Source organism: Rana temporaria, chromosome 4 (genome assembly GCF_905171775.1).
Source record: "Rana temporaria chromosome 4, aRanTem1.1, whole genome shotgun sequence".
In the NCBI taxonomy this organism is placed as follows: domain Eukaryota; kingdom Metazoa; phylum Chordata; class Amphibia; order Anura; family Ranidae; genus Rana; species Rana temporaria.
The window spans coordinates 189,147,673-189,160,819 of NC_053492.1; the positions used below are offsets into that span (position 1 = coordinate 189,147,673).

Below are 13,147 nucleotides of genomic sequence, written 5' to 3' on the forward strand. Positions count from 1 at the left end.
GCGGACACGCCCCGCGTATTGTTTAGGCGCGCGCTTTCTATACGATGGTTAGTACAGCCATCGTACAGAAAGCCCCGGGCAGACATGTACGGTGAAAACGGTCCGGCGGAGCGGTTTCATCGTACATGTTTGCTGGTGTGTACACGGCCTTAGCAGTACATTGTGCAGAGGTATGCGAATAACAAAACAAACTGAACAGGATTATAAATATTTACATACAGTATAAGCATTTAAATGGTTTATTTAGCTCTGATAGATGTAAATAAAGTGTGTTACTCCAATATTTCAAATCCCGATATACAGTATGTCTGTGATACCATGTATTATATTTAAAAGTATCCAGCTCTCTTTGCATCGCTTCATTTGTAAGAAATACATGGTGATCCTCAAAGTCCCTTGCTTTCCAATTTCAAACTGATCACACTGGGCATGGAAGCACATTCCCTGCAACGTGGTTAGTTTTCTTTTTGCATTGTACTCAGGAGCACAGTCTGCCTGTACTCCAATGGGCAGACTTGTGCTGAACTGCCCCCAATGCACAGCTAACATCTCACTCAGAACATCAGTGTACTGCTCTTTCTCAGTGTCCTGTTGACACATCCCTCTGCAGTCTCCACCCCACCTCTCAAAGCATCTTATGCAGCTGAGAAAAGAGGTCATGTGATCGCTTAAAGAAAAAAAAAGGTATTTATAAATAAAAACATGATTATGCCATATGATTCAGGCATATTGATAATTAACAAGCATAGCTGAAAACAACATGTATTGTACCTTGATAGAATGAATGAATATCAGTAATAGTGGACTGCAAGAAAAAGTTGGGTGCTTGGTAAATGAGTGTCTGTTGCCAGTCTTAACATGAGAGAATCAGTAATATATGGAGTGTCTGTACACAAAAAAAAAAAGTGTTTGTAAATCTAAAACTTTTTCTAGTTTTGGATAGATTGGGGAAGGGTTGGAATTTGTGTCCGTTTTTTTTTCTTTATCTCTGTGTCCCTGTTAGGATGAATCACCCCTCTATTTGTCATTGTGACCATAGTCAACATTGTCACCAAATTAATTTTACAGTTGTCACCAGAGCAAAAGGTGAGGGTCTGTAATGAGAATTCCCCTTTTAAGATTGCCTTCTTATCCAGGACAGGAGATCAGAGGAGTCTTCCCAATGAGACACAGGCATCAAAAAATAACCTGCCAGCGGTCTTAACCATTGTCTATTCTATCCAAAACAATTAAATAAATTAGATTAAATGCAATTAAAATAAATTAATACAATTGTCTATACATGCACTTTAAATTGGAATGGTAAGAATAGTGTTATTGTTATGTAAATAATGTTACTGTGATGTTGCTAACAGGAATTGTTTGTGAAAAATAAATATGTTTCAATATGAATAATATTGTAGATCATCAAAAGTATAGTGTTGTAATATTAATATAGATGTGTAGGCATTTAAAATAGTGTGTTATGTGTATGGCATGGTATATCTGTGTTACATACAGGCATTCAAGGTTACACATCAAAAGGTGTTTGCTGACCAAAAGGGTTAGTGGTCAAACACAGATCAAAGGAACAGCTGAAGACCCTTAGGCCTTGTACAGACGAGCGAACATGTCCGATGAAAACGGTCCGCGGACCGTTTTCATCGGACATGTCCGCTCGGAGATTTTGGTCTGATGGTTGTACACCATCAAACCAAAATCCCCGCGGACAGACAGCGCGGTGACGTTGACGCCGCCACGTCCGCAAACCAGGAAGGAAAATGCTTTCACGCATGCGTCAAATCCATTCGGCGCATGGGGGAGATTTTGGTCTGCTGGTCTAACCGGACTACTGGACACTATACATCTGTATCACTACATTTATTGGACACGTTTATGAGATCACTACATATAGTATTTATGTGATTTATTCCATCAGTTCACATTAGCTACACATACAAAAGTGTCTACCAGTGACCATTCTATGTATTCAAATTATAGTTATTAGTTAATGACAATAACAATCATTAATTAATGACAATTATTTTTCTAAACAAAATTGACAACATGCAGGAGAGAAAATCATACATTATTTTAATTATGGACATTATGAATGCTTTTTTGAACTCATGCAGAAACAAAATTTAAATAATATTATATTCAAGTAAAGCCCAACATTTTATAAAACAATTCCTGAATTAAATGCCAGGCAACCGTATAAACATGTCTCATACAGAATATGTTTACATTATTTTTCATTTTTTTTTCTTTTTATATTGTTATATTGTTATTACTATTATTATAGATAACAAAATATTTTCAAATTCAAATGTTGTATAGAGAAAAATAAAATCTAGTAAAATTATAAGAAAAGTTATGCACATTTACAACCTGTGTGCACTTACTGTATATGTGTATGTTAATGTTCAATGCATTTAATAAATGTATTTACAGTATGATAGCTGGGTGGACTTACACTCACTGTATCACCGATACATTTTAGTATATGAAAATGTGCACCCTGCACAGCAGTCATACAAATAACTAGTACTATTGTAAATCTAAAACTGTTCTGTGTAAGGGCTGCAATCTATAATTAAAATTATACATTTTAAGTGTAAGTCAGATTTGCATGACTTTTATTTATGTCAAACTGTCATGTAAGTATGCATGACTTCCAATTTATTATCAAGGTCTTACAATGTATAATAACAAAATAAATAGATTTATTATAAATAATACTCAACTCTTTAAAATGAGCAATATATTTACCTGGTGATGATGTGGTTTTAGTTGATGACACAGTAGAACCTACAGATACAAAGACAAATTGTCTAATAACTATTTATAACTACAAATTTAACAAACCGCATATTTTATGATCACAGAGCACACCTTATCCAAATGCAAAAGTAAAACTGTCTGCACAGATTTGTCCACAGGAAAGAGCTATGTGGCCCAGATATATTGATGACAGTTCACTAGCAAGAACATTTCACAGAGCAGATTAAGCAGCCAGCTTATGTATTAGCACATGGGCTTACCCAGTTTAGACTGCTCTCTAACTCTCTTGTTTGTTCATCCAATGCTCACCTTCGGACCTCTCCAGAGCCTCTCCAATCTCTGGAGCTCTCTACCTCTATTTGTCTGGCTATGTCCTACTATATGCACCTTTAAGCGATTCCTGAATACTCAAAGCAGCTAAAGCAGTTGTAAAGGCTTTTTTTTTCTAAAATAGCAAACATGCTATACTTACCTGCTCTGTGCAATGGTCTTGCACAGAGCAACCCTGAACCCCCTTTTCTGGGGTACCCCACCAGTACTCTTGGCTCCTCCTATTATTTGTGGGCATCCATATAAACTCTATAGCAAGCTGCTTGCTATGGGGGGGGGGCCCAGCTGTGCTGTGTGTGTCTATTGACATACACAGCCCAACCCCAACCCCTGTTCTCTCCTCACAGAAGCCAATGGCTTTTACTGCTGCTCTGTGAGCAGAGAGAAATAAGAGAGCTGCTGCAAATGGGCACAGCACTGGATCAAGATAGCACTCAGGTAAGTATACAGGGGTGTGTATATCTACACCTCTAAGACACCATATCCAAAAAAGGGTCAGAAAAACCCTTCAGGTCTCAGTAGCATAAAATGTGCCATCTCAAGTTACTCAGCTACTGTCTGTAATCACCAGAGTGTACAGCCCTAACCAAATGCAGAAGGCATAGATTCCCTGCTCAGAATTCTCCATGGGAATGAGCAGAATTTCCTAGATGTTTTGACCCACATCCAAATACCATAGTAATGCCCAGAAGGTGGTTTACAAGTACACCAGCTAACACATTTTAGCAGACATAGATATTTAGCCAGATAGTTTATTAGCACATCGCTTATTGGCCAAGCTAGGCTGGGTAGATTTCACAGAAAGTGGAAAATGTCCCTAATAGGCCAGCTGTATAAGGAAAATGTAAAGCAATCTGAATGTTTGTCAGAATTAAACGTTTAAATATTTTACAAACTTTACTTTTCTGTCAATTTTAGCTTTATACAGAGTCATTCATATGCTACATATGCCTACATCTAAAGTCATTGCACGTAGAAAGGTCTGTTCTGAACTGGTTCATACAAATCCAGACCCAGTCTGGCTCATACAAATTTAGATTCATCATTTACATTTCTTAACCATTGAGGGTGGAACAGCTTGTTGAAAATAAGCTTGTTGAAAAATATTTATGTTATTCCATGTTCTCATTGTAAACAAAAAGCTGTGCAGTGATGATTTTATTTGGTGTGTAAAGCTGGCCATACATTAGTCGATTTTCAAATCATTCGTATGAATATTTGCATGAAAATCATTCGTATGAAAATTTGCATGAAAATTCTCATCAGTACGTTTGATGATATGCTGGACCACAGTCACTCTTAGAAATTAATTTATTCAAGAAAGAAATTCCATCCTGCTCCTTCGAATTTTCTTTCCACTGTGGATGTCAATTTGCCCCAATAACAATTACTAATTCAAATGAACATTCCCAAAATGAAATTCTTCTAACACAATTCTACTAGTGTATTGCCAGATATGGACTAATAAAACTACTCAAACTATTTACCTGTCGGTTTTGTAGTTACAGTGGTGGTGGTGGTAGTTGTTGCTGCTAAAAAGACAAAAGTTAATTTTTTATCAATGCAGTCTTAGAATACACAAGCCAGACATCCTAAAGAAATGTTTAAAGCCTAGCTAAAACCATGTTACACCCATATTTAGGTTGTATCGTGTTGCATGGTTGCAAGCTGACCCCCCCCCCCCCCCCCAAACCATCCCACTCCTGACAGTGTGCAGATGTTTTTTTATCCTTGCAGCCACTGTCACTTTTGAAATCGATGCAGCTGTATGGTGCTCCACTCGCACAGCCACATTATTCATTCACAGAGATCTGTGAATGAATAAATAAACTACAAGCCCCATCCTCCTTTGTGGCAGTCATTTAATCATATTAAACTGAAATTCTCAGACTTTATTAGATATTATTTTAAGACTAGGAAATAACCAAGCAAATAGTCTGTCATGAATGGATCACAGCTTACCAGTACAATATCCTGGGTAAAAAGAAATATCATCTATAGCAACGTCACTGCGGAAATCTTCACCTCTGACACCATCAATGAAAATCTGTTGACAAAATTCATGAGGTTATAGCTAATAGCCAGAACTGGGTTTATAATATGCCAGTGCAAAGAGCACAATGACTAAAAAGCACAATAACATACAAAAAGAGATCAAACTATTTGTAATAGATTTAATAACAATTCATTTGGCAAAAGAAATACATTGCATACCTGGATAATATCACTTTCAGGCAGGAAAATCTTCTCTAAATACCACATGTCCCCATGATCTCCTTCTATAGTGAAGACATCTTCCAAACCATAATCTCTTAGTACTGACACCCTCAGCATCATGTATTTTGCTGCTCCATACATGTGATACCAAAACTGTAAGCAATGAGTTCCAGTGAAACAATTTGCAGGACTCTCCAATCTTGCAAAGTCTCCCTCTTCTGAATCCTGTCCATTAATGTATAGATAGTAGCCATCTGTTTAAATTAAAATATTAATGCTGAAGTACCTTTTCTGTTATGAACCATTATTTTGGGAGTTATATAAACTATTACAAACAGAGAAAGTAAGTAAATAAATGACTTACATCCTGTTGTGTGGTCAAATGATGGTCCAGTAAAATCGGAAGGGGTTGAGCCATTCCAGTGTATCCAGTCCATGTTATCACTCGTTGATTGTTTCCAGTTACACAAGTTCACATCAAAAGAACAATCTATATGGCATACATCTGTTTTAGGAAACACAGATAACATTTATGAGTTATATTGTGCATATTGTATAATGCATGTGCAAGCGTTAAAGCTGAACTTGAACATGTTTACTGTAGGAATATTTATAGAGGTGACCGAGTCGGCTGGTGACCCATTATTGTCAGTAGGCTGGGATACGGAGGTCACACTTCTATATTTCATAGCTGTAACTGAGAACGTTTTGTTTCCCTCTTAGGCCCCGTACAGACGACCAAGCATGTCTGCTGAAACTGGTCTGCGGGCCAGTTTCAGCAGACATGTTCGGTCGTGTGTAGGCCCGAGCGTGCAGGATTCCAGCAAACATTTGCCCGCCGGGCCTTTTTCCAGCGGACAAATATTCCTGGACTTGTTTTAAAACAGTCCGCTGGAATCCTGCCCGCTCGGACATGTTCGGTCGTCTGTACAGACCTACCGTACATGTCCGAGCACCCGCCATCCCTCGCATGCGTCGAATGACTTTGAGGCATGCGTGGAAGCAATTAACTGGCAGGCCCGCCCACGTCGCCGCGTCATTGTCGCGGCGACACCGCGTCATCGACGCGGCGACACCGCGGACACGCCCCGCGTATTGTTTACGCGCGGCTTTCTATACGATGGTTAGTACAGCCATCGTACAGAAAGCCCCGGGCAGACATGTACGGTGAAAACGGTCCGGCGGAGCAGTTTCATCGTACATGTTTGCTGGTGTGTACACGGCCTTAGCAGTACATTGTGCAGAGGTATGCGAATAACAAAACAAACTGAACAGGATTATAAATATTTACATACAGTATAAGCATTTAAATGGTTTATTTAGCTCTGATAGATGTAAATAAAGTGTGTTACTCCAATATTTCAAATCCCGATATACAGTATGTCTGTGATACCATGTATTATATTTAAAAGTATCCAGCTCTCTTTGCATCGCTTCATTTGTAAGAAATACATGGTGATCCTCAAAGTCCCTTGCTTTCCAATTTCAAACTGATCACACTGGGCATGGAAGCACATTCCCTGCAACGTGGTTAGTTTTCTTTTTGCATTGTACTCAGGAGCACATTCTGCCTGTACTCCAATGGGCAGACTTGTGCTGAACTGCCCCCAATGCACAGCTAACATCTCACTCAGAACATCAGTGTACTGCTCTTTCTCAGTGTCCTGTTGACACATCCCTCTGCAGTCTCCACCCCACCTCTCAAAGCATCTTATGCAGCTGAGAAAAGAGGTCATGTGATCGCTTAAAGAAAAAAAAAGGTATTTATAAATAAAAACATGATTATGCCATATGATTCAGGCATATTGATAATTAACAAGCATAGCTGAAAACAACATGTATTGTACCTTGATAGAATGAATAATATCAGTAATAGTGGACTGCAAAGAAAAAGTTGGGTGCTTGGTAAATGAGTGTCTGTTGCCAGTCTTAACATGAGAGAATCAGTAATATATGGAGTGTCTGTACACAAAAAAAAAAGTGTTTGTAAATCTAAAACTTTTTCTAGTTTTGGATAGATTGGGGAAGGGTTGGAATTTGTGTCCGTTTTTTTTTCTTTATCTCTGTGTCCCTGTTAGGATGAATCACCCCTCTATTTGTCATTGTGACCATAGTCAACATTGTCACCAAATTAATTTTACAGTTGTCACCAGAGCAAAAGGTGAGGGTCTGTAATGAGAATTCCCCTTTTAAGATTGCCTTCTTATCCAGGACAGGAGATCAGAGGAGTCTTCCCAATGAGACACAGGCATCAAAAAATAACCTGCCAGCGGTCTTAACCATTGTCTATTCTATCCAAAACAATTAAATAAATTAGATTAAATGCAATTAAAATAAATTAATACAATTGTCTATACATGCACTTTAAATTGGAATGGTAAGAATAGTGTTATTGTTATGTAAATAATGTTACTGTGATGTTGCTAACAGGAATTGTTTGTGAAAAATAAATATGTTTCAATATGAATAATATTGTAGATCATCAAAAGTATAGTGTTGTAATATTAATATAGATGTGTAGGCATTTAAAATAGTGTGTTATGTGTATGGCATGGTATATCTGTGTTACATACAGGCATTCAAGGTTACACATCAAAAGGTGTTTGCTGACCAAAAGGGTTAGTGGTCAAACACAGATCAAAGGAACAGCTGAAGACCCTTAGGCCTTGTACAGACGAGCGAACATGTCCGATGAAAACGGTCCGCGGACCGTTTTCATCGGACATGTCCGCTCGGAGATTTTGGTCTGATGGTTGTACACCATCAAACCAAAATCCCCGCGGACAGACAGCGCGGTGACGTGGCGGTGACGTTGACGCCGCCACGTCCGCAAACCAGGAAGGAAAATGCTTTCATGCATGCGTCAAATCCATTCGGCGCATGGGGGAGATTTTGGTCTGCTGGTCTAACCGGACTACTGGACACTATACATCTGTATCACTACATTTATTGGACACGTTTATGAGATCACTACATATAGTATTTATGTGATTTATTCCATCAAGTCACATTAGCTACACATACAAAAGTGTCTACCAGTGACCATTCTATGTATTCAAATTATAGTTATTAGTTAATGACAATAACAATCATTAATTAATGACAATTATTTTTCTAAACAAAATTGACAACATGCAGGAGAGAAAATCATACATTATTTTAATTATGGACATTATGAATGCTTTTTTGAACTCATGCAGAAACAAAATTTAAATAATATTATATTCAAGTAAAGCCCAACATTTTATAAAACAATTCCTGAATTAAATGCCAATCAACCGTATAAACATGTCTCATACAGAATATGTTTACATTATTTTTCATTATTTTTTTATTTTTATATTGTTATATTGTTATTATTATTATTATAGATAACAAAATATTTTCAAATTCAAATGTTGTATAGAGAAAAATAAAATCTAGTAAAATTATAAGAAAAGTTATGCACATTTACAACCTGTGTGCACTTACTGTATATGTGTATGTTAATGTTCAATGCATTTAATAAATGTATTTACAGTATGATAGCTGGGTGGACTTACACTCACTGTATCACCGATACATTTTAGTATATGAAAATGTGCACCCTGCACAGCAGTCATACAAATAACTAGTACTATTGTAAATCTAAAACTGTTCTGTGTAAGGGCTGCAATCTATAATTAAAATTATACATTTTAAGTGTAAGTCAGATTTGCATGACTTTTATTTATGTCAAACTGTCATGTAAGTATGCATGACTTCCAATTTATTATCAAGGTCTTACAATGTATAATAACAAAATAAATAGATTTATTATAAATAATACTCAACTCTTTAAAATGAGCAATATATTTACCTGGTGATGATGTGGTTTTAGTTGATGACACAGTAGAACCTACAGATACAAAGACAAATTGTCTAATAACTATTTATAACTACAAATTTAACAAACCGCATATTTTATGATCACAGAGCACACCTTATCCAAATGCAAAAGTAAAACTGTCTGCACAGATTTGTCCACAGGAAAGAGCTATGTGGCCCAGATATATTGATGACATGTTCACTAGCAAGAACATTTCACAGAGCAGATTAAGCAGCCAGCTTATATATTAGCACATGGGCTTACCCAGTTTAGACTGCTCTCTAAGGCCCCATACACACCATAGAATCTATCCGCAGATAAATCCCATCAAATGGGTTTATGCGGATAGATTCTATGGTGTGTACACTCCGTCGGAAATGTATCCGCGGATAAATCTCCCCTGGGATGGATTTCCAGCAGATGGATATTTGCTGACATGCTCAACAAATCCATCTGCTGGAATCCATTCCAACGGATGGATCCGCTCGTCTGTACAGACTTACCGGATCCATCCGTCCAAAGGGATTCCCCGCACGCGTCGTAATGATTTGACGCATGCATGGAATTCTTTATATGACAGCGTCGCGCCCGTCGCCGCGTCATAATAGCGGCGACGGCGCGACACGTCATCGGCAGAGGATTTCAGCGCGGATTTCAATGCGATGGTGTGTACACGCCATCGCATAGAAATCTTCTGAAATCCTCGAGAGGATTTATCCGCGGATACGGTCCGCTGGACCGTATCTGCGGATAAATCCTCTCGTGTGTATGGGGCCTAACTCTCTTGTTTTTGTTCCTCCAATGCTCACCTTCAGGACCTCTCCAGAGCCTCTCCAATCTTCTGGAGCTCTCTACCTCTATTTGTCTGGCTATGTCCTACTATATGCACCTTTAAGTGATTCCTGAATACTCAAAGCAGCTAAAGCAGTTGTAAAGGCTTTTTTTTCTAAAATAGCAAACATGCTCTACTTACCTGCTCTGTGCAATGGTCTTGCACAGAGCAACCCTGAACCCCCTTTTCTGGGGTACCCCACCAGTACTCTTGGCTCCTCCTATTATTGGTGTGCATCCATATAAACTCTATAGCAAGCTGCTTGCTATGGGGGGGGACCCAGCTGTGCTGTGTGTGTCTATTGACATACACAGCCCAACCCCAACCCCTGTTCTCTGCTCACAGAAGCCAATGGCTTTTACTGCTGCTCTGTGAGCAGAGAGAAATAAGAGAGCTGCTGCAAATGGGCACAGCACTGGATCAAGATAGCACTCAGGTAAGTATACAGGGGAGTGTATATCTAACACATCTAAGACACCATATCCAAAAAAGGGTCAGAAAAACCCTTCAGGTCTCAGTAGCATAAGATGTGCCATCTCGAGTTACTCAGCTACCATCTGTAATCACCAGAGTGTACAGCCCTAACCAAATGCAGAAGGCATAGATTCTCTGCTCAGAATTCTCCATGGGAATGAGCAGAATTTCCTAGATGTTTTGACCCACATCCAAATACCATAGTAATGCCCAGAAGGTGGGTTACAAGTACACCAGCTAACACATTTTAGCAGACATAGATATTTAGCCAGATAGTTTATTAGCACATAGGTTATTGGCCAAGCTAGGCTGGGTAGATTTGACAGAAAGTGTAAAATGTCCCTAATAGGCCAGCTGTGTAAGGAAAATGTAAAGCAATCTGAATGTTTGTCAGAATTAAACGTTTAAATATTTCACAAACTTTACTTTTCTGTCAATTTTAGCTTTATACAGATTCATTCATATGCTACATATGCCTACATCTAAAGTCATTGCACGTAGAAAGGTCTGTTCTGAACTGGTTCATACAAATCCAGACCCAAATTGAGATTCATCATTTACATTTCTTAACCATTGAGGGTGGAACAGCTTGTTGAAAATAAGCTTGTTGAAAAATATTTATGTTATTCCATGTTCTCATTGTAAACAAAAAGCTGTGCAGTGATGATTTTATTTGGTGTGTAAAGCTGGCCATACATTAGTCGATTTTCAAATCATTCGTATGAATATTTGCATGAAAATCATTCGTATGAAAATTTGCTTGAAAATTCTCATCAGTACATTTGATGATATGCTGGACCACAGTCACTCTTAGAAATTAATTTATTCAAGAAAGAAATTCCATCCTGCTCCTTCGAATTTTCTTTCCACTGTGGATGTCAATTTGCCCCAATAACAATTACTAATTCAAATGAACATTCCCAAAATGAAATTCTTCTAACACAATTCTACTAGTGTATTGCCAGATATGGACTAATAAAACTACTCAAACTATTTACCTGTCGGTTTTGTAGTTACAGTGGTGGTGGTAGTTGTTGCTGCTAAAAAGACAAAAGTAAATTTTTTATCAATGCAGTCTTAGAATACACAAGCCAGACATCCTAAAGAAATGTTTAAAGCCTAGCTCCAACCATGTTACACCCATATTTAGGTTGTATCATGTCACATGGTTGCAAGCTGACCCCCCCCCCAAACCATCCCACTCCTGACAGTGTGCAGATGTTTTTTTTATCCTTGCAGCCACTGTCACTTTTGAAATCAATGCAGCTGTATGGTGCTCCACTCGCACAGCCACATTATTCATTCACAGAGATCTGTGAATGAATAAATAAACTACAAGCCCCATCTTCCTTTGTGGCAGTCATTTAATCATATTAAACTGAAATTCTCAGACTTTATTAGATATTATTTTAAGACTAGGAAATAACCAAGCAAATAGTCTGTCATGAATGGATCACAGCTTACCAGTACAATATCCTGGGTAAAAAGAAATATCATCTATAGCAACATCACTGCGGAAATCTTCACCTCTGACACCATCAATGAAAATCTGTTGACAAAATTCATGAGGTTATAGCTAATAGCCAGAACTGGGTTTATAATATGCCAGTGCAAAGAGCACAATGACTAAAAAGCACAATAACATACAAAAAGAGATCAAACTATTTGTAATAGATTTAATAACAATTCATTTGGCAAATGAAATACATTGCATACCTGGATAATATCACTTTCAGGCAGGAAAATCTTCTCTAAATACCACATGTCCCCATGATCTCCTTCTATAGTGAAGACATCTTCCAAACCATAATCTCTTAGTACTGACACCCTCAGCATCATGTATTTTGCTGCTCCATACATGTGATACCAAAACTGTAAGCAATGAGTTCCAGTGAAACAATTTGCAGGACTCTCCAATCTTGCAAAGTCTCCCTCTTCTGAATCCTGTCCATTAATGTATAGATAGTAGCCATCTGTTTAAATTAAAATATTAATGCTGAAGTACTTTTTCTGTTATGAACCATTATTTTGGGAGTTATATAAACTATTACAAACAGAGAAAGTAAGTAAATAAATGACTTACATCCTGTTGTGTGGTCAAATGATGGTCCAGTAAAATCGGAAGGGGTTGAGCCATTCCAGTGTATCCAGTCCATGTTATCACTCGTTGATTGTTTCCAGTTACACAAGTTCACATCAAAAGAACAATCTATATGGCATACATCTGTTTTAGGAAACACAGATAACATTTATGAGTTATATTGTGCATATTGTATAATGCATGTGCAAGCGTTAAAGCTGAACTTGAACATGTTTACTGTAGGAATATTTATAGAGGTGACCGAGTCGGCTGCTGACCCATTATTGTCAGTAGGCTGGGATACGGAGGTCACATTTCTATATTTCATAGCTGTAACTGAGAACGTTTTGTTTCCCTCTTAAGCCCCGTACAGACGACCAAACATGTCTGCTGAAACTGGTCTGCGGGCCAGTTTCAGCAGACATGTTCGGTCGTGTGTAGGCCCGAGCGTGCAGGATTCCAGCAAACATTTGCCCGCCGGGCCTTTTCCCCAGCGGACAAATATTCCTGGACTTGTTTTAAAACAGTCCGCTAGAACTTCCGGTTCCGGCGCCTCATGGAGTGACTGCTCTCCTCAGCAGCTCCCGCCGCACGACTCAGTATC

General features: G+C 38.3%; 2 protein-coding genes across 3 annotated transcripts; both read right to left on the reverse strand.

Annotated features, from left to right (window-relative positions):
• Window positions 1–2,576: 2,576 nt before the first annotated feature.
• LOC120935346 (MAM and LDL-receptor class A domain-containing protein 1-like) lies at window positions 2,577–5,872 on the reverse strand. Its single transcript, XM_040347465.1, has 5 exons — window positions 5,675–5,872; window positions 5,308–5,564; window positions 5,056–5,140; window positions 4,581–4,622; window positions 2,577–2,790 (listed from the first exon to the last, which is right to left on the reverse strand). The coding sequence occupies exons 1-5, from the start codon at window positions 5,838–5,840 to the stop codon at window positions 2,636–2,638; spliced, it is 705 nt and encodes a 234-aa protein (XP_040203399.1). The 5' UTR covers window positions 5,841–5,872; the 3' UTR covers window positions 2,577–2,635.
• A 5,456-nt stretch (window positions 5,873–11,328) lies between these two features.
• LOC120935347 (MAM and LDL-receptor class A domain-containing protein 1-like) lies at window positions 11,329–12,760 on the reverse strand. Of its 2 annotated transcripts, none has more exons than XM_040347466.1 (4): window positions 12,547–12,760; window positions 12,180–12,436; window positions 11,928–12,012; window positions 11,329–11,503 (listed from the first exon to the last, which is right to left on the reverse strand). In XM_040347466.1, exons 1-4 carry the CDS (start codon window positions 12,710–12,712, stop codon window positions 11,454–11,456), a joined length of 558 nt encoding a protein of 185 aa, XP_040203400.1. In that variant the 5' UTR covers window positions 12,713–12,760; the 3' UTR covers window positions 11,329–11,453. The 2 variants fall into 2 exon arrangements, with proteins under 2 accessions (XP_040203400.1, XP_040203401.1); XM_040347467.1 differs by having other exon boundaries at window positions 11,329–11,500; window positions 12,547–12,758.
• Window positions 12,761–13,147: the final 387 nt, after the last annotated feature.